The 20,649-nt window shown below is 40.8% G+C and overlaps 1 protein-coding gene across 1 annotated transcript in view; it reads left to right on the top strand.

The window, feature by feature from the left end:
• Positions 1-298: 298 nt before the first annotated feature.
• The window catches only part of MORC3 (MORC family CW-type zinc finger 3), a 44,123-nt gene continuing 23,772 nt past the window's right edge, over positions 299-20,649 (top strand). The window contains exons 1-6 of the mRNA XM_044250944.1: positions 299-394; positions 11,797-11,869; positions 14,070-14,202; positions 15,562-15,776; positions 16,529-16,676; positions 18,167-18,314. Coding sequence (XP_044106879.1) covers positions 356-394; positions 11,797-11,869; positions 14,070-14,202; positions 15,562-15,776; positions 16,529-16,676; positions 18,167-18,314 — 756 coding nt within the window. The 5' untranslated portion in view covers positions 299-355. The remainder of the gene's footprint in view (positions 395-11,796; positions 11,870-14,069; positions 14,203-15,561; positions 15,777-16,528; positions 16,677-18,166; positions 18,315-20,649) is intronic.

Raw genomic sequence — 20,649 nt, 5'->3', positions numbered from 1 at the left:
TCACCTACCCCTCTGGGCCCCAGCGGTCGGCGTGGCAGACCCCGAACTCCGGACCCTCAACTTCCCAGGCCCAGTTAACGCCGCCGGCGTCTCTTTCGCGCCCGCCACTCTCACGCATGCGCCCTTCCCCTAGCGGGGCCCAGCGCTTCGAGCCCAGTTCCCTCCGGCTTCAACCAGCCTGGCGATTTACTCGCCCCACACTCTTACAACTGCGCCTGAGGCGGAAGTGGGCGGGCGGGGCAGGCGCGCGCCCCGCCCCGGAAGTGGGCGGGCCTCAGCGGGCCCAGCAGTCGTCCCGGCCGCCTCCCAGTCGGGTTGCGGCCGAGGCCGGTCCTGGCTTTGTAGCTCGCTCAAGATGGCGGCGCAGCCACCCAGCGGGATCCGCCTCAGCGCGGTGAGCAGCCGCGAGGGGTGGAGCGGGCCGTGTCCCAGGAGGGCGGGCAGGCGGGCAAGCGAGTGGGGGCCGGCAGTGGGCGGTGGCGACTCGTCGGCGCGGCGGCTGGGGCCGCGGCGGGGCCGGGGGAGGGGGCGACCATCTCGCTCCCGTCGGCGGAGCGACTCGGCGGCGGACAGGGCCGGGCGGTGCGGGCCGGGCTGCGTTCCGTTTCCTCGGCGCCGGGTTTCAGTTTTGCCCCCCGCGGCTTTGGGGCGGGCCGGGGCTGCGGCCCCTCCTCCCGGCTCTCTCCTGGCTGCCTAGCAGCTGTCGTTCGAGGGCGAGGCCTCAGTGGCCGCACCACCCGTCTCTCGGACCGCGGGGGCCCCTGACCCTTCCCAGCCGGCGGGGCGCCCCGGGGCGGGAGGGGGAGGGAACGGGAGCGGCAGTCCGCGACCAGAAATGCCAGGCGGCCTTGACCTCCAGGCGGTGGGACGGGGTGAAGCGAGCCGGGACGGGTCTTCCTGATTCGTTCACATTCCTGCCGCTTCCTTCCAGTTAAGCCCTCGAGCCCAGATCACCAAGTCACTGGGTTCTCCCGTTTTCTCTGGCCTCTCCGTCGTGTCTGTTTCGGGGCGTTCTTGGAAACCCTCCAGCATTTCTTGTATCTATGAGTCCTGAGTCGTAGGGAGCGGTCACACACAAGAATGAAATTTCACCTCCTAAAATATGGGCGTGGCTTTCCTGATTATTTTCAGAAAGTTGGTGTTGTGCAGAAGTGTACCTCCTCTTTTGAGGTTGGTGACTCTTGCCAGAGAATGGCTACGGTAGTCTCGTTAAATTTAACGATCGAGTGGTAATACTATTGCTTTAAAATTGGTGCATTGCCCTCTGACTTATTCGTTTGATCATTCTTACCCACACCTGGTATCCTTGGACTTGAACAGTTTTTCGGTATGATGAATGTAAAGTGTGTTTGGGTTTATTTTGCATTTCCTTAAAAGTTATTCACATTTAACTTATTTAAAAACCACCTATTGTATCCTTTGCCCATTTTTGTATTTTCTCTTGAAGAGATTTTTATTGATCGTTAAGTGTTCTTTACCTATACTGAATAAAGGTCCTTTGGTTACATAACTGGCCTGTTGAATGAGATAATATTTAGTAGTTTGAATATAGAGAACAACTTTATTCTTTCTTACCACTGGGTTTAAGTATTGTTTGCCTGTCTTCGATGCTTGGGTGAATCTGGGCATATGTAAGTAAGGCTTTCCAGTTAGCCTCAGGTATTGTAAAGCCTGTCCTCATGTAATTTAAAATATCTTATTCAGTTTAATGCCCAGACCTTCCCCCTCTCAGACTGGGCCACGTTCTGTACCAGAATCCTGTCGTGGGGAAAAGGAGTGAACTGGTTTTGTCCTGTTTCTGCAAGAGGATTCTCTTCTCATTTCCCTGGCTTCTCCAGTGTTGCTGTCTTAAGTTCTCAAGACTGAGGTGATAAAGGGAGCAAACGTAAGAGTCAAAACAGTGTTAAGAGACCGATATTGTTAGCTGGCTTTCTGGGTGAAGCAGCTGTCCATGTGCTAAATATTCCTTTTGTGGGTAATATGGGCTGTTTGGAACCTCACTGATGGAAATCACCCATCTGCAGCTTCTGGACTGTATCTCCACCCATCTTTTTGCTTTAGGGCAGGAATTGGCTAACTACGGTTTATGGGCCAAATCCAGCCTGCCACCTGTTTTTGTATGGCCCATAAGCTAAGAAGGTTTTTTTTTTTGTTTTGTTTTGTTTTTAAAGATTTTATTTATTTGACAGAGATCACAAGTAGGCAGAGAGGTAGGCAGAGAGAAAGAGAGGAGGAAGCAGGCTCCCCGCCGAGCAGAGAGCCCGAAGCGGGACTCGATCCCAGGACCCTGAGATCATGACCTGAGCCGAAGGCAGCCGCTTAACCCACTGAGCCACCCAGGAGCCCCCAAGAGTGATTCTTAAACATGATTCTTAAGCAGTTGGAAAAAATCAAGAGTATTTTGCAGCATATGAAAATTATGTGACATACACATTTCAGTTTCCATAAATTTCATTTGACTACAGCTATGCTCACTGTTTGGGTGTACCTATCAGATGCTTTCATTAGGAGTCTAGGAATTAATGAGTCTATGCATTTGTCAAAAGTCATAGATCCTAAGACATAAGGGGTGAACCATAATCATGTATGCATATTTTAATTTAGGAGGGCAAGAGATCCAAGGACAGAATGCAGAATGATGGAAACATTTAAATTTTTGCTTTTTGCTTTCCTATCTCTAAGTTAAAATGCTGCTACCATTTTGTTGTTTTCCAGTAGTCCTGCTGTGGATTTAACTGACCCGTGCATACTCTTTTCACATCCTCCCATCCTTCCAATGCATTTATCTTTTTTGTGGAATTGCTGTATGATTTATCACTCTTATCATTATTCACAAGTGAGCCAACCAGAACTATGATTGCATTTTCTTTGTTGTACAGCGTTTTGTCTTTCTGAGGTTAATAATTTTATTTTGTTTGCTTAGATTTGCTCTTTTATCCAAACTTTCACAGAACTGGAAAATCTTTTCCAGATGTGCTCAAGCACACCCAATATTTTGTCAGTTTTGTTGGCTTACTTGTGTTTTGGGGACTTCCCTTTATCATCTTTCTGGAAATTTCCTTCCTCTTTCGTTGTGCCTCCATCCCACATATTCCTCTTTTGGAGTTTACTCCCTTGGCAGGTGCAATAGACTAGTGGCTGAGAGCATGGGCTCTGGAGCCCACCTGCCTGGGTTCAAATCCTGACTGACAAATGGATAAGTAACCTTGGCAAATTATTTACTTTCTCTGTGCCTGAGTTTCTTTTTTTTTTTTTTTTTTTAAAGATTTTATTTATTTATTTATTTGACAGAGAGAAATCACAAGTAGGCAGAGAGGCAGGCAGAGAGAGAGGGAAGCAGGCTCCCTGCTGAGCAGAGAGCCCGATGCGGGACTCGATCCCAGGACCCTGGGATCATGACCTGAGCCGAAGGCAGCGGCTTAACCCACTGAGCCACCCAGGTGCCCCTCTGTGCCTGAGTTTCTAATCTGAAGGATGGGCGGGCACCTCAAAGGGTGGTTTTAAACATTAAAGGAGCAAATACATATAACAGGTTTGTACATACAATAAGTGCCCAGTAAGGGGGCGCCTGGATGGCTCAGTGGGTTAAGCCACTGCCTTCAGCTCAGGTCATGATCTCAGAGTCCTGGGATCGAGCCCCGCATCAGGCTCTCTTCTCAGCAGGGAGCCTGCTTCCTCCTCTCTCTCTGCCTCCTGCCTCTCTGTCTGCTTGTGATCTCCGTCTGTCAAATAAATAAATAAAATCTTTAAAAAAAAAAAAAAAATCAGTGCCCAGTAAGTATTTGCTGTTTTTGTTCCTGGTAGTGGTGGAGCGCATCCATCCTTCCAAAAACAGGTATAGTTTCTGAGAGCAGAGTACATGGGAAGAAAAAAATTTTGTGTTATTTCTTGGAGATATATTGTTGCTTGCCCTTTATATATCATTTAGCTGGATTTGTCATTCTAAATTAAGAATAACTTCTCTTAGAAATTGAAAAGCATGCTTTATTGTAGTAGAGTCCTATGTATTGTATTGGGCACTTAGGCTGGAAATTCAAGTTCTTAATAATCTGGAAATTTTTCTCATTTATTTGACATATTTCTTCCCTCTGTTTCTCAGTTTTCTTTTGTCTCCTGTTTTCCTACTTGTTTCTTTCTTTTCTGTGAGATTTCCTCCATTTGTTCTCCTTTCTCTTATTATTTATTTAACCATTATAATTAATAATTATATTGATTATATATAATAATATATCTTTTTTAAAAGATCTATTTATTTATTTGAGAGAGAGCGAGCATGTGCACACAGCAGGGAGAAGGGGGAGAGGGAGGGAGAGAGAGAGTCTGAAACAGACTCAGAAATTAGGACTTGAGTGGAAACCAAGAGTCAGACACTTAACCATCTGCACTAGCCGGGTGCCCCCTGAATGTCTTTTTAAAATCTTCCTTGGACAGGGGTGCCTGGCTGACTGAGTCAATGGAGTGTGTGACTATTGATCTCAGGATCGTGAGTTAAAGCCCCACACTGGGTATGGAGCCTACTTATTATACACACACACACTCTCTCTCTCTCTCTCTCTCTCTCGATCAAGCAGTCATCTCCCCTAGACAAAATATTTGTTATCACTGAGCATATTGATCACAGCATTTTTGAAGTTTTCTCTTGCCTGCTGCATGCCGGTGCTTTCTTTGTTCCTTTTTCTTTGTTTCTAACTTAAAATTTTGTAGTCTCAAATGTCTGGAGATGGTTAACCTGCTTACATTTCCAAGTAAGATGCACAGCTGACTGGACATACATGAGTAGAGCTCCTTTGGAGGCTTCAGTGTTGGGTGATGAGAAAGGTAGTAATCAGTTGTGTTTTGTTGGGGGCACTCTATGTCAGTATTTGTAAGAGCCTAAAGAATGGAAGCATGGAAGTGTTTGAAAATAAAATAGGCTTGTTTAAAGTTAGGTAAAAATTTGTGATGAGCACTGGATGTTGCGTGGAAGTGTTGAATCACTGTATTGTGCACCTGAAAATAGTATTACCCAGTATGCTTACTAATTGGAATTTAAATAAAAGCTTCAAAAAATAACTTTAAAATTTTTTTAAGTAATTCTTAAAAAGTGGGAACAACAAAAATAAGATGCTATCCAGAAAGGCCTGGCATAACTGTAAAAGGAGCAGATGGAACTTTTGGAAACCATTCGGTTTTCCAGAGAGGAATTCTGCATCTAGTCTCTTGCCACGGTGTATATAATTCTGGCTGCTAGCTCTCCTGAAAGCTCAGCTGGGAAAAGGAAATGGGAGTATCACGTTGTTCAGTTTGCTGACTTGGTATTTATCTCTTTGTTATTGTAGTAAAATACACTTAACATAAAATTTACCATCTTGACCATTTTTAAGTATTTAATTCAGTACTATTAAATACATTCACTTTGTTGTACAGTCTGCAGAACTCTTTTCATCTTGCAAAACTAAAACTCTGTATCTCTTAACAAATAATTCTCCATTTTCCCTTCACATAGCCCCTAGCAGCCACCATTCTACTTTCTGTGACTTTGACCACTGTAGGTATCTCATGTAAGTGTAATCATGAATTATTTGTCATTTTGTGACTGGCTTATTTCACTTAGCATAATGTTCTCAGGGTGGTTCATCCAGTTGTAGCATATGTCAAGGGATCTTTTCCTTCCGAGGCGGAATACTATTCCCTTGTATGAATATACCACATTTTGTTTTTCCATTCATTGATGGATATTTATGTGGCTTCCACCTTTTGGGTATTGTGCATAATGGTCCTATGAACAGGGGTGTACAAATAATCTCCTCAAGGTCCTGCTTCCATTTCTTCTAAGTATGTACCCAGCAGTGGAATTGCTGGATCATATGACAGTTCTATGTTTAATTTTATAGTACCATGCTAGTAAGTATGAGGTGGTATCTCATTGTGGTTTTGTTTGTATATCCCTAGTGATTAATGATGTTGAGCATCTTGTGTTAGTGGCCATTTGTATAGAGTCCTTGGAGAAATACCCAAATCCTTTGCCTACTATTTAATTAGGTTTTTAGTCTTTTTGTTGATGTGTGTAGTTCTTCATGTGTTCTGGATATAAACCTCTTATCTGATACTTGATTTGCAGATTTTTTTTTTCCATTCTGTAGATTGCTTTTTCATTCTGTTGATTGTATCCTTTATTTTTTAAAAAGATTGTATTTGTTTATTCATTTATTTATTTGAGAGAGAGTGAGGAGTAGGGTCGGGGTGGGCAGAGAGGAGGAGAAACAGACTCCGCACTGAGCAGGGAATCTTGTTCTGACTCATGACTTGATCCAGGGATCCTGGGATCATGACCTGAGCCAAAAGCAGATGACCAACTGACTGAGCCACCCAGGCATCCCAGTTGTATCCTTTAATGTGTAGAAGTTTTAAATTTTGATGCAGTACAATTGATTTTGTTTTGTTTCCTGTACTTTTGGTGTCATATTCAAGAAATAATTGCCAAATCCAGTGTCATGAAACTTTCCCCCAATGCTTTTTTCTAAGAGTTTTAAAAGTTTTAATTTTTTATGTTAGATTTTTGATCCATTTTAAGGTGTCCTTTTTTTTTTTTTTCCCCCTCTATATGGTGTGGGACAAGAGTACAACTTGAGTCTTTTACATATGGATATCATGGATATCTAGCTTTCCCAGCACTATTTATTGAAGAGACTGTCTTTTTCTTATTGAATGGTCTTGACACCCTTGTGGAAAATCATTTGGCCATACATGTGAGGGTTTATTTCTGGGCTGTTTGCTGACTTGCTTTTAACCCATCTGTTTTTGTCGTTCCTGAGCCTGCCACCATCACTTTCTCCCAAGAACAGACCTCCAGTTTTCTCCCTGATTGCTTAGAGTAGTTGCAGGGTGAAAGAAGAAACTGGGGAGGAGGGGGGAATCTTTCTTGCTTCTTCTTCTTCTTCTTCTTTTTTTTTTTTTTTAAAGATTTTTATTTATTTATTTGACAGAGATCACAGGTAGACAGAGAGGCAGGCAGAGAGAGAGGAGGAAGCAGGCTCCCTGCTGAGCAGAGAGCCCGATGCAGGACTCGATCCCAGGACCCTGGGATCATGACCTGAGCCGAAGGCAGAGGCTTTAACCCACTGAGCCACCCAGGTGCCCCTCTTTCTTGCTTCTTTAAGGACTTTGAAGCTATCTTGTTTTCATACAACCTCTAGAACCTTTGACTTTGGATGCACAAAAATCTAATTCCTAAGGCTTTGTGGAGTTCTGCCAAGGTTCCTGGTCTGCTGCTTATTTCTCATCTCTTCATAGTTTTCAGACTCAGCTCTTTACAGGCTGTTGAATGAGTTTGAAATGCCCAAATTCCGAACCCCCCCCCCCAAAAGACGACCACCAGAGTCCAGAGTCAAAGCCAAACAGCAAGGGTCATTTATTACGAGTTTGAACCCGGACCTCCGCGCACTCGTTACCAGTGACGCTAAGAGGTCCTGAGCTCGGGATCACAACACCTTTTATACACTATTTTTGGGGAGGCAGGGACTTAGCATACATCATAGTATCTTGTAACAGATCGCCACATACCGCTGGAAAATCATAAAGCAACTCTATAATATGACTGGCGCGCTACAGAGCTGGAAAAGGCTGGGACCAGATTATTGGTTAGATCAAAGGGCTCTCATTCTTCAAACTGCTTAGTTGGCGCAGCTAGGGTATGTGTCACCTCAGGATTGGCCGGGGTCTCACTGTCAAGCCGCGGGGTGCCAGATGGTTATTATCTCTTGCACCAGAGCTGGGTAGGGGGTCTGGGAGCAGTCATTCTGTCACGTCCAATTCTGGGTGGGGGTTTCTCTGGCACCAAATGGCTGTTATCTCTTGGCCCAGAGCTGGGTGAGGGGTCCGGGAGCGGCCATTCTGTCAGGTTCAATTCTGGGTGGGGATGTGTGGTTACAGAGTGTCCATAGAAAGTCTGCTGGTATTTTTCCATCTCCTCATGGGTTAGCAAGCGAAGGTACAGAAGCAGAAATAGCGGTAATGGTCATAATTTTATTCCCTAAGCTTCTCAAGTTGTCATATCTGTGCTTTCCAGTTTCCAAACTACTGACTACCTTATCTGCTATTATCCATCACTTCTCTGATTGCTTTTGTTCTGGTTTATTCTCCCCACACCTCCCCCCCTCCAGGTTCTCCCCCCCCACCCCGCCCCCATTAAAAAGCAGTTTCAGGCGGGAGCACAGGTAAACACTCCCCTATGTTCAGGCTTCCGAAAAAGTTTTATATTTCTCTGGTTTTTTAAATGTGTGACTATTGATTCTAAAAGTTATATTCTTTTTTTAAAAATATTTATTTATTTGGCAGACAGAGATTACAAGTAGGCAGAGAGGCTGGCGGCGGGGGGGGGGCAGGAAGCAGGCTCCCCGCTGGGCAGAGAGCCCAATGTGGGACTCTATCCCTGGACCCTGAGATCATGACCTGAGCCTAACACAGAAGCTCAACCCACTGAGCCACCCAGGTGCCCCTAAAAGTTGTATTAATTCTTTTTTTTTTTTTAAGATTTTATTTATTTATCTGACAGAGAGAGATCACAAGTAGGCAGAGAGGCAGGCAGAGAGAGAGAGAGAGAGGAGGAAGCAGGCTCCCCGCTGAGCAGAGAGCCCGATGCGGGACTCGATCCCAGGACCCCGAGATCATGACCCGAGCCGAAGGCAGCGGCCCAACCCACTGAGCCACCCAGGCGCCCCAAGTTGTATTAATTCTTTAAAAAATCTGTGTTTAGTCTTCAGAGCATCTCATTTTTGTGTATGTTTCCTAAATTTTGGCGGTGGGAAGTGACGTCTAATACTACTGAATCTTGTTTGCTAACATTTTCTCCTGGTGGATTGTTCCCTTAAATGATTTTTCCCTTAGTTTAGATTTTGTGCTCAAATAGTCGCCCAAATAATGACTTAAGGGAATCCTCTGCGGTCTGGTTGAGGCTGTGATCTCCATAGTGTTTCTGCAAGTTATATAAATTGATAGAACTTCACCCAAGTGAAGGCATGCCCTTTTTTACAGAGCTGCTTGTTATGCCTTTTTTTTAAGCATCTAGACCAAAACAGACTAACTTCCCGTTAGACAGGCTCCTGCTGCCCCCAGCTTCTTATTGAGGTTGAGGAGGGGCAGTTACTTCCAAATCTATCCCTGAGTCACCATTAAAACCAAAACCTTTTAAAAAAAAAAACAACAGCAGCAAAACAAACCTTTGTATTCCATTTAAGCACCTCACCCATTGCGTCCTTTATCTTCAAATCTAGTTTTTGTAGTTAATTCTTTCTTTACTCAAAGCCCTTAAAGATTTTCCTTTTTAAAAAAAATTTTTTTAAGATTACTTTTTTATTGGGGGGGGCAGAAAGCACACAGGACTGGGGTGAGGGGCAGAGAGGGAGAAGCAGACTCCCTGCTGAGCAGGGAGACTGTTGCTGCTTCTTTCTGGAACTCTGGGTTCATAATCTGAGCTGAAGGCAGATGCCCAACTGACTGAGCCACCCAGGCCTCCCCTTCCTTAATTTTTATTTTTTTTATGAGCTCAGTTGTGCCTTTAAGGAATACTAAAAAGCACACACACACAGTGCTTATTATGTTCTGGTTGGTCTTCTAAGCATTTACAAATATTAACTCATTTAATATTCTTAATACCTTGGTAAGCTGATATGCTTATCATCATTTTTATAGATGACAGAACTTGAGGCACTGAGATTAAGCTTCTTGCTCAAGGTCACACACTTGGTTAAACATACTGTGCTTCGCATGTATGTGTTTGTATGTCTGTCTGTCTATGTGTTATGTGTATATGTGTCTATGTATTACTGCTTTGACCAGTCAAGGGTGTTTCCCTCCACAGCTAGTGGCGTGTTCTAGAGATGAGAATTCAGAATAGTCGAAAAAGCCACTGTTTACCATTCAGTTATTTCTTACTGATGCCTTCTTTGCTTTGCTCTCCCTGGGTTCTTACTCAAGAACAGTGTGTACCATGTCAATTTGGAATTGATACACAGGATGAAGACATTAAATGAAAATTGATATTCCCACTACCACATTCTGCCAATACATCTAAAATTCAAAATACCCCATTCCAGTTCCAGATTTCACAGCTAACAGAAATGCATAAAATAGGGGCGCCTGGGTGGCTCAGTGGGTTAAAGCCTCTGCCTTCAGCTCAGGTCATGATCCCAGGGTCCTGGGATTGAGCCCCACATCAGGCTCTCTGCTCGGCAGGGAGCCTGCTTTCTCCTCTCTCTCTCTGCCTGCCTCTCTGCCTACTGGTGATCTCTGTCTGTCAAGTAAATAAATAAAATCTTTAAAAAAAAAAAAAAGAAATGCATAAAATAGAGCAAAGACACATATTCTAAGAGTGTCTTTGGTAGCCAGAAGTTTCACACTCCAAAGCCATGCCTCCATTGTAAAATTTGTAACAGGTGAGGAGTATGCCATTCTATAAATGGTAGCGTGATAATTATGCAGAGGCAGGCAGCTGGGACATAAAGAGCCTCCCGATGGCTGACCCCTGGCACCGTCTCAGGTAGATTAATTTGAGAAAAGCCTCTTGTGCAAGATGAAGATCTGTAAATTGGTTTTTATTTAAAAAACTTTGTAACGTATGCTGTAGAAAGGCTGAATTACTTCCTATTTATTACACGAATGTGTGCCATACTCCAGTTTGAAGACTGCTCTTCTACGAATTTCATTTCTCACATGTGCATTTCAGTCTTAATGGTGAATGAATGCTTGGGAATTGTCTAAAACCAAATGTGGACAGAGAAAAAACAGACCTCTTTCTGACACCTTGTGGCAGCAACAGAGCACTACAAACACAGTTGGTTTCATTTGTGATCTCATCACATACCCAGGGCTTGTCACATTAAATACTTAAAAGTGCCTCCGCTCTTTTTTTCCTTAAATATAAGATAATCTTTTAAAAATGAACACAAAATCCCCATTGCATGGAAATTGTCTTTAATGGAAATTTTCAAGCCTCAGCCTTTGAAGGCCACTTGGACATTTTTATGCATTTGATATCTATACTCAGAAATTTAGGGAGTTCCCTATAGCATGAAGTTGATTGGCATAGTCATTCATACTGTATAACTGTGAATAAAATCAGACCGAAAATCCTTGGGTTTAAACTTTTATTTGACATTGTGTAATGGGTTGATAGATGTATATTACTCCATTGCGAATTTTTAATTATAATGCACTGGGAGTAAATAATATAAAAAATATCAAATACTGACGTTCCATGAGACCACTAGAAAAGTCTTTTGATTAATAAGTGAAGCTACGTTTATTAAGCCTAATGCACTCAGGAAAAAACACCCCCTTGGCAAAAATCTTAGTTGTGTCTCACAGTAATTTTGAGGTAGGCCTTGCAGGCTGGGTAACTTTCTGACTGGGTAGTTTGTAATATGGCTTTGGATTGGTGGACCCAAGGAGGCAAGGTTTTGAAGCAGGTGTTGATGAGTAAACTATTATTTGATTAGCACAGCCTTCTAAGAACCTTACCTTCGAGGTTGTTTCTTCCCGGTATATCCTGAAGCAAGCAGCTATTATTTTTGCTTGGTCTCAGTGTTGTTTATTTTATTTTTTACTATTTTTATTTCTTTTAAAGATTTTGAAGTAATGTCCACACCCAACATAGGGCTTAAACTCACAACCCCGAGATCAAGAGTCGCAGGCTCTACCTACTGAGCCAGCCAGGTGCCCCGGTGTTGTTTATTTAGTACAGGAACAGAAAATTATACTGGTTTCAGTTCTTAAAAGTAAGACTTGAATTAATTTATGTGAATCATTGGTTTGTTTCAGCTTTGCCCGAAGTTTTTACATACAAATTCTACTAGTCACACTTGGCCATTCAGTGCAGTTGCTGAATTAATAGGTATGTAAAATTGACATTTCATGTATAATCTGTTGCTTGCAGTTGATGTTTTAAAAAACTTTTCATTGAAAAATAATATGCATATGAGCTGTTTAATAAAACAGATGTATTTTGAATGATACCATCGGTAAGGTTTATCTAGCGTAACAGCTATTCAGTAGATGTCAAATTAATTATGTTCAACCTTCTCTATACTATTATTTTGCCAAATTCATAAAACATTTATGTTGAAAATAGTTTTATTCTGATTATAAAAGGAACTGATCTATTGTAAAAATAGGAATTGTGGTTTGTTTTGTTTTTAAAGATTTTATTTATTTATTTGACAGAGATCACAAGTAGGCAGAGAGGCAGGCGGGGTTGGGGGGGGAGCAGGCTCCCTTCTAAGCAGAGAGCCCAATGCAGGGCTCGGTCCCAGGACCCCGAGATCATGACCCAAGCCGAAGGCAGAGGCTATAACCCACTGAGCCACTCAGGTGCCCAGGAATTGTGTTTTTTAATAGTTGAAAAGTACATATAACAGATTTTTTTTTTCCCCTGAGGTTAGCAAGTAAGGAGGTTAATGTTACATTAGATTTGTGATAATATATTTTTGTTTCCTCCGATAGAATGATTAGATATAGAATTATGTTTTAATAGTGTTTCAGTGAACATGAGAAGAGGCAGAGTTGTGATCAGATTTGCATAATGGGTCATGATTTTTTTTCCCTCTGGCATGTGATTTTTTTTTTTATAAAGACTTAGCTTATTTGAGAGATAGCTGGGGGAGGGGCAGAGTGAGAGGAAGTGGACTCCCCACTGAGGGCCAAGCCAGAGGTGGATTTGAAGGCCAGGACTCAAGATCTTGACCTGAGCCAAGAGTCAGTCTCTTAACTGACTGAGGTGCCCAAGCACCCCTGATTTTTTTTTTAAGCGTGTGTTTGAGAAACACGTAATAAAGGAAAGTATATTCTTGGGAATTCTTAGAAATACTTTAGATTCTTTGTCAAGAAAGGGGTCTCTATCTTAGATGTATAAGAGGAAAAAAAAAGAAAAAACTATTGAGCACCCTTCTTTTCTTTGGCATAGTTCTATTTTCCAAAGTCTCCCAGCTAATATGTGCTGTTCAGCTGGTTTTTTAAAAACCCATAAGTCGATATAACACTGCAGCTCTTCAGAGCCCTTCTTTTTTTATGACAACCCAGAGGACCCACCCAAGCTGGGACGGTTCATTCGGATCTAGTGATTGTCTGGCTTTGGGGTAGAGCAGCTGAAAGTCATGGTGCTCTTTGTGCTTTATCAAATTTAAGTGAAACATCACTTTCCCAGATGATTTTAATTCTAGACTGCCTTATGGAAGATGATTTTAATTCTAGAAAGATTTAGTTTCTAAACTAAAAGATTCTAAAAAGATGATTTTAATTCTAGACTGCCTTATGGAAGGATAGTTTGAGAACCGTTGTTTATGTCTAATCATAAAGACTTCAAAATATACCTCAGCAAGTATTTTTAGTCAATTAAGGATATTCAAGTAGAACTTAATTCACAAGCTGATGTTATTTGCTGCTTCTGTTGACATTTTTTTCATTTTTTGTAGTTTATTTTTAATGTGTTCCTTCCTACTTACCTATTCTGAGACAAACAAGGAAGCTAAGCAAGAGTGTTACATGGGGATCTGTACAGAGATCATAGAAATGTAAAAGCCACCAGAAACTTTGGTTAGATTGGAAAGGGCCACTATTTGAAGAACTGTGTAGAAGGTAAACCTTCATGTGTGTATCCAGCTTAGCAGAGAACAGGACTGCTTTCTCGTTTCTTCAGTAACCGCATTGCATGCCCTCAGTGTCAGCTTGTGCGTAGTGCTAGTTGACACTCAGTGCCCAGTTTCTCTCTCTCCATAGCCAGGCCGGTTCTTTGGGCAGAAGAAAACCTCCCTGTCTTGATCATCTCCTTGGTACAGTCACTCTTCTTGTTTGTAGTTTTTCAGTGTAGTGGGCACCAGGGTAACAAATGGAGGGCTTTGGAAAGGGCTAATTCTGTAACGATCAGTGAATGATGTATATATATATAGCAAGATACAGTTTAGTTTCAGGTTTTCAAATCTTAGGGGTTCCTAAACATTTCACTTTTTAAAAAATATGTTGCTTGTTAAAGGATTGTACTGAACTAATTAACTCTTTAAAATGCAAAATCAAAATTTCTCAAAACTTTTGTTTCCCAGATAATGCTTATGATCCTGATGTGAATGCTAAACAGATATGGATTGACAAAACAGTGATAAATGACCATATATGCTTGACATTCACTGATAATGGGAATGGTATGACTTCAGATAAGTTACATAAAATGCTAAGGTATGTAGAAGTGTCACATTTCTTTCTTTTTCTTTTTCTTTTTTCTTTCCTTTTTTTAATTTTATTTGAGAGAGAGAGCCTGAGCAGGGTGAAGGACAGAGGGAGAGGGAGAGGCAGGCTTCCCACTGAGCAGGGAGCCCTACATGGGGCTCAGACCTGAGTCAAAGGCAGCTGCTTAACTGACTGAGCCACCTAGGTGCCCCAAAAGTGTCACATTTCTTTTTCTTTTCTTTCTTTCTTTCTTTTTTTTTTTTTTTTTTAAGGTTTTGTTTATTATTTGACAGAAATAGTGAGAGAGGAAACACAAGCAGGGGGAGTGGGAGAGGGACAAGCAGGCTTCCTGCTGAGCAGGGAGCCAGATGCAGGACTGGATCCCAGGACCCTGGGATCATGACCTGAGCCAAAGGCAGAGGCTTAATGACTGAGCCACCCAGGCGCCCAAAAGTGTCACATTTCTTAAAAACATTGCTTTTACCTAGTCCAGGGGTTTCATGTGTCATACTTATTGCCCATACTTTCTGTGTTTTAAACATGATATGCCATACCCACAACCCACTCTGTTCCCTTCCTTAAGTCTTCCCCATTTCCTACTGCTATGTGATTATTAGACAATCCCTGCCATTCTCACCCCATCCTGTGTGACTTACCTAAAATTCCACCATTCCTTTAGAGTCTTAGTGCACTGGTAGTGGTTATTTATACCGTAGTGTTAATTGGTTCTAACCAGTATCTCCAGTAAAATGCCACTTTTGGTGGGGAGTCCTTTTAAAGGGATTCAGAGGTTAAGGAAGGAAGCAAGATAAAACAGTCATAAAGCCTCTAGTGTCACAGAATAGGATGTCAGTATGAAGCCAAATGTGCCTGAAAAGGAAACCAAGGTACCTAGTGTAGATAGAGGGTAGAGAAAATGTGGCGGCAGAGTCCTTTGTCCTTTCCCTTAAATACTTGTTATTCTGCCAGAAACTTGATGCCGTTAGTAATCATACTATAGTAGGCTTGCTGAGATCGAGGGAGTTGTTCACACGTAGAAGAAATTTCATGGGTGAAATCTCAAGAGTCCCAGGATCCCAAATGAGAACTTAGTCGTTTTGGCAGGTCATGCCAGGCAACGAGCTCCTGTTCTAGTGTGTCATTCTCATAGCCTACATGCAGATCTAGTTTTCATTTCAGAAATGGAGAAACACGTCAAAATAGGTTAAAAGTGATATGCCTAAGATTATGTAACTAGAGAGGATGAAGCTAACATTTATACCCAGGCTTTTTACTTGATATTATAATTTTTAAATTTGAAAAAAATGAAGAATATACATATTTTAAAAATCTCTCTCTCTCTCTCTTTTTTTTTTTCCCCCTTTTTAGCTTTGGCTTCAGTGACAAAGTCACCATGAATGGTCATGTCCCAGTTGGATTGTATGGGAATGGCTTCAAGTCAGGTTCTATGCGTTTGGGTAGAGATGCAATCGTGTTTACCAAAAATGGAGAAAGCATGAGTGTGGGCTTCTTGTCTCAGACCTACTTAGAAGTCATAAAAGCAGAACATGTTGTTGTCCCAATAGTGGCGTTCAACAAACACCATATCCTTTTGATTTTCAAATAGAAACTGGGGAGAAACTCTGAAGAAATACTCTGAACCATTCCTTCCTTTTGCGCTCCTCCAGATTCTTGTTTTTTAATCAGCTTCCGTGATAGCTCTTGTTCCTACCCATTGTCTCTTACATCTCTGGCTAAGCCTTTATCCCTTTATTCTGTTGGAATTGTGCCGTGGAAACCCTTAACGTAAGGTAGTTGCTTTTTGTGTTCAGCTCCCTGTAGCTCTCCCCTTTATTTCAGTCATATTATGTCTAAAAAGTTGTGTGGTCTGCTTTGAAATTTTTCCTAATCCCATGAAAAGCAAGGTATCTTTAGGAAAATAGTTTCTGTGTTTTTTTATAAACACATTCAGATATTAGGAACCATTAAATTAGGAATCATAATAAACTTACTTATACTTCATCTTCCTTGGTGTTTATCTGAAATCAAACTGCAGTTTTAAGATTTATTTATTTATTTATTTGACAGACAGAAACCACAAGTAGGCAGAGAGAGAGGAGGAAGCAGGCTCCCTGCTTGAGCAGAGAGCCTGATGCAGGGCTCGATCCCAGGACCCTGGGATCATGACCTGAGCCGAAGGCAGAGGCTTTAACCCACTGAGCCACCCAGGCGCCCCAAACTGCAGTTTTAAAACTAAGAAATTAATTTAGGAAAAAGTTATCTGTTACTGTTTAAGTTTCCAAATTGCAATCATAAGAAGTATGTTGTTGGTCTAAGTCTTTAACTTAAGATATACGACAGATGATAAATTTAGCAGAATCAAAAGCAAGCCTTGCAGCAATTCTGGACCATTCTCTGTTTTCTACGGAACAGAAATTACTGGCGGAACTTGATGCTATTATGGGTAAGAAGGGGACGAGGATCATCATTTGGAACCTTAGAAGGTAAATGTGGAACTCAGCGAGTGGTTTCTCATTTGGGAAGGAAATTGCTTGTGCAGGAATGGTCTTATTACATTTATTCATTGTCACAAGGAGTAGAAATACATTGGAAGGTACTCAATTTTTGGCATAGGTAACAATTTGTCTTTTCCAAGAGTGTTTTATTGATGCCACTTGGGCTTCAGTTCGAGATAATTTCATATTATTAAAACTAAATTTCCTAGCCCTGCCATTCAGTATCTGTAGAGCTCAATTCACTTTCTGTTATTCTACCCCTCCTCAAAAAGAAAAGGGAAGAAAATATCCCAGCTAATAAGCCCTAACTTGTGCAAGTTAGGAAGAGAAATCTTTATCGGTTACTTAAAGCTAAGCATAATTTAACAACTAGTGAGAAAAGTAAAGTAGATGAGACCTCTGTATTGCTAAAGATTGCAGTCCTTTATCCTTGTGAAGATAAAAATCATTTGCAAATAAGGTTTTTTAAAAATTTAGGATAAATGTATAATACTGAGATATTTAGACACATAGAATGATAGGAATACAGCACAAATTGAGTGGTAAGCCTTAAATACTTCAAATCTTTTCTGATCTATGTTCCCTCTTTTTCCTTGCTTTGCTGCCATGCCCCTCCCATCCTCACTCTCCTCTTTTTTAAATTTACATTTTTTATTTTGAGATATCTGTAGATTTATAGGCACAAATCTCATGCATCGTTTATCCAGTTTCCCCCAGTGGCAGCATCTTGCAAAACTGTAGTACAGAGGTGTTGATACCGACATTGACAAGAGTCAAGAGACAGGACATTTTCATCACCCGTGATCCCTCACGTTGGCCTTTTATATCCATACGTCCTCCTTCCTATTCCCGACCACTTCTAACATCATCTCCATTTCTGTAACTTCAGCATTTTAAGAATGTTATATGAATAGAATCCTACAGTGTGAAAGCTTTTGGGATTGGCTTTTTTCATTCATCATATTTCTCTGGAGATTCATCTGGGTTCCTATGTGTGTCAGCAGTCTGCTTCCTTGTCCTTGCTGAGTAGTATTGTATGGATGGATGGACCATCGTGTGTTTAACCATTCACCAGTTAAAGCGCATCTTTATGCTTTTCTTTATCATTTTGGATTTTTATCATTTTGAGTTACTGCAAATGAAGCTGTAAATATTTGTGTACAGGTTTTTCTGGAAATAAAATCTTCTCTTTTTCTAAGATAAATACCCAAGAATGTAATTGCTGGGTCATATGGTAGTTGCCTGTTTGGTTTTTTAAGAATGTTTTTCATAGTGGCTCTACCATTTGACTTCCCGCCAGCAATATGTGAATGTATACAGTTTTTCTGCATCTTCCTGGGTTTTTCTTCTGTTTTTCCCTTCCTTGCTTTTGTCTCTCCCCTCCCCCAACCAGAACGGGTAAGTGTTTTGTTTTGTTAATGATTTGCTTATCTTCTGTGAAGTTATAATTTCGCTCTTTCAAAAAATTGTTTTTATAGCTACAAAAATGCAACAGAGTTTGATTTTGATAAGGATAAATATGACATCAGAATTCCTGAAGATTTAGATGAGACAACAGGGAAAAAAGGGTACAAGAAGCAAGAGAGGATGGACCAGATTGCTCCTGAGAGTGACTATTCCCTAAGGGTATGTGTTCTGCTGTCTTTCTGGACACAAGAATATCATCAAACAATGGAAATTTTGTTACCCATTTGTGTTATAAATGCTATAAGTGATCTCTAAGTAAAAGTATCACAGACAGGAACCAATTTATTTAACTTTACATAGCACACTGATGGTTTTATTTGCTCAGAAAACAGTTTTTTTAATTGTAAATTCATCAGGTCTAACAGCACTTGTAGTTTTTCACTGTGTGGTTAGATTATTTGCATTAGGAATACTAGAATCAGTATGCCTTACAGTAGCCATATTGATTAATTCAGGAAGAAACACCAAAATCAGTGTTTATCTTCTTTTTTTAATTTAAAATATTTTAGAACACAACATCTTAATTTACATCCTAAAGCAAATAAGTTATAGACTAGAAATCACATTAATACAGTTTTGTGATAAATATCTCTGACGTTTAACCTTAGAAATAAATGTTTTCAAGAGCAAGGAAATGAATACTGTTTAAAATGTTGATAGGATAATAAGAATATTGTTTCTTAGTCACTATGATAAGACATATAATACTAACTTCCCTTTATTTTTTGTGCTGAGATGATTCCATAACCCCAGGCTGAGGATACTTTTGACATTTACACATTTACAACTTTCTAAGACCCTAGCAGTTTATATACCCCAAAACGTTATTGAAGTATGTTCCTAGTTGTTAAGAAAAATCTTGCTCAATTATGAAACAGTCCAGGTGTGGTCAGAGCAGGTGGTGTGGATTTCGTATACTGTGAAATAAAATGTTTTAGGGGCGCCTGGGTGGCTCAGTGGGTTAAAGCCTCTGCTTTCGGCTCAGGTCATGATCCCAGGGTCCTGGGAGGGAGCCTGCTTCCCTTCCTCTCTCTCCACCTGCCTCTTTGCCTACTTGTGATCTCTGTCTTTCAAATAAATAAATAAAATCTTTAAAAAAAAAAAAAAGAAATAAAATGTTTTAAAATATTGTTGAAAAATTTTATAAGTGACGAAACCACTAATTTTGAAATCAGGAATCAGGAAATAAAGAGAAATGGTTCAGTTTCAGTTTTGTGTTGAACCTTTCATCTGTCCTTGTGTTACTCAATTCATTTCTTTATATGATGGCTTGGAGGCAGGCATAGAACTGCATTTTTTTTTTTTTTAAGATTTTATTTATTTGACAGAGCGAGAGATCACAAGTAGGCAGAGAGGCAGGCATAGAGAGTGAGGGAAGCAGGGTCCCTGCCAAGCAGAGAGCCCGATGGGAGACTGCATCCCAGGACCGAGACCATGACCTGAGCCGAAGACAGAGGCTTAACCCACTGAGCCACCCAGGCACCCCAAACTGCATATTTTTTTAACATGTTCTAGGATACAGACTTTGGTCAAGATTGTAAAGTATCTAAACTTTCTTTTTTCTTTATTTAAAGATTTATTTATTTTAGGGGGCACATCTGTGAGCAGAGGGAGAGAGGAAAGAGGGAAAGAGGAGGGTGGAAATCTCAAGCAGACTCCCATTGAGAACAGAGATGATGCAGTCCTCAGTTCTAGGACCGTGAGATTATGATAAGCCAAAATCAAGAGACAGCTGCTTAATTGACTAAGCTACCCAGGCATTCCTGTATTTAAACGTTCATACTAAGAATTGAAAACACAGGGATGTCTGGGTGGCTCAGTGGGTTAAGCCTCTGCCTTTGACTCAGGTCATGATCTCAGGGTCCTGGGATCGAGCCCTGCGTTGGCCTCTCTGCTCAGTGTGGAGCCTGCTTCTCCTTCTCTCTCTGCCTACTTGTGATCTCTCTCTCTGTCAAATAAATAAATAAAATGTTAAAAAGAAAAAAAGAATTGAAAACACATTTAGATTAGTGCTGACTATTACAGTTTGATTTTTCAGAAATTCTAAGTTGATCTACTTGGCTTAAGTGTTGGTGTATTATGTATGATATTTTCCTTTTCAGGTGTACAGTAGACCTTTTTGTCTATTTTTTATTTCGCTTGTTATTTTTGCCTAAATAAAATTTATCATTACTTTTAAATTGTAATAGTAATATATTTACTTGACAGAAGAGTTAGAAAATACAGTCTTGTTTTGTACATATGTACATTTTTTAAAAATTAAAATGAGAGTGCTCGCTTTGGCAGCATATATACTAAAAAAAGGTACAATGAGATATCACATATGCTGTTCTGTAAATTTTTTAAAAAGTTTTATTTGTAATATATTTATATAGGTCAATAGATTGTTTTCTGCAAACAAACCATTTTTCTAGCTATAGTATATTGAGTTTATTTTTAAAGAAAGCAAATGTTAACTAATTACAGCTTTTTAATAGTCTATATTTTTGAAGAG

This window comes from Neovison vison, chromosome 6, assembly GCF_020171115.1.
Source record: "Neovison vison isolate M4711 chromosome 6, ASM_NN_V1, whole genome shotgun sequence".
Taxonomy (NCBI): domain Eukaryota; kingdom Metazoa; phylum Chordata; class Mammalia; order Carnivora; family Mustelidae; genus Neogale; species Neogale vison.
The sequence above is the reverse complement of the archived record's forward strand: the minus strand, read 5'-3'. Positions and strand labels throughout refer to the sequence as shown.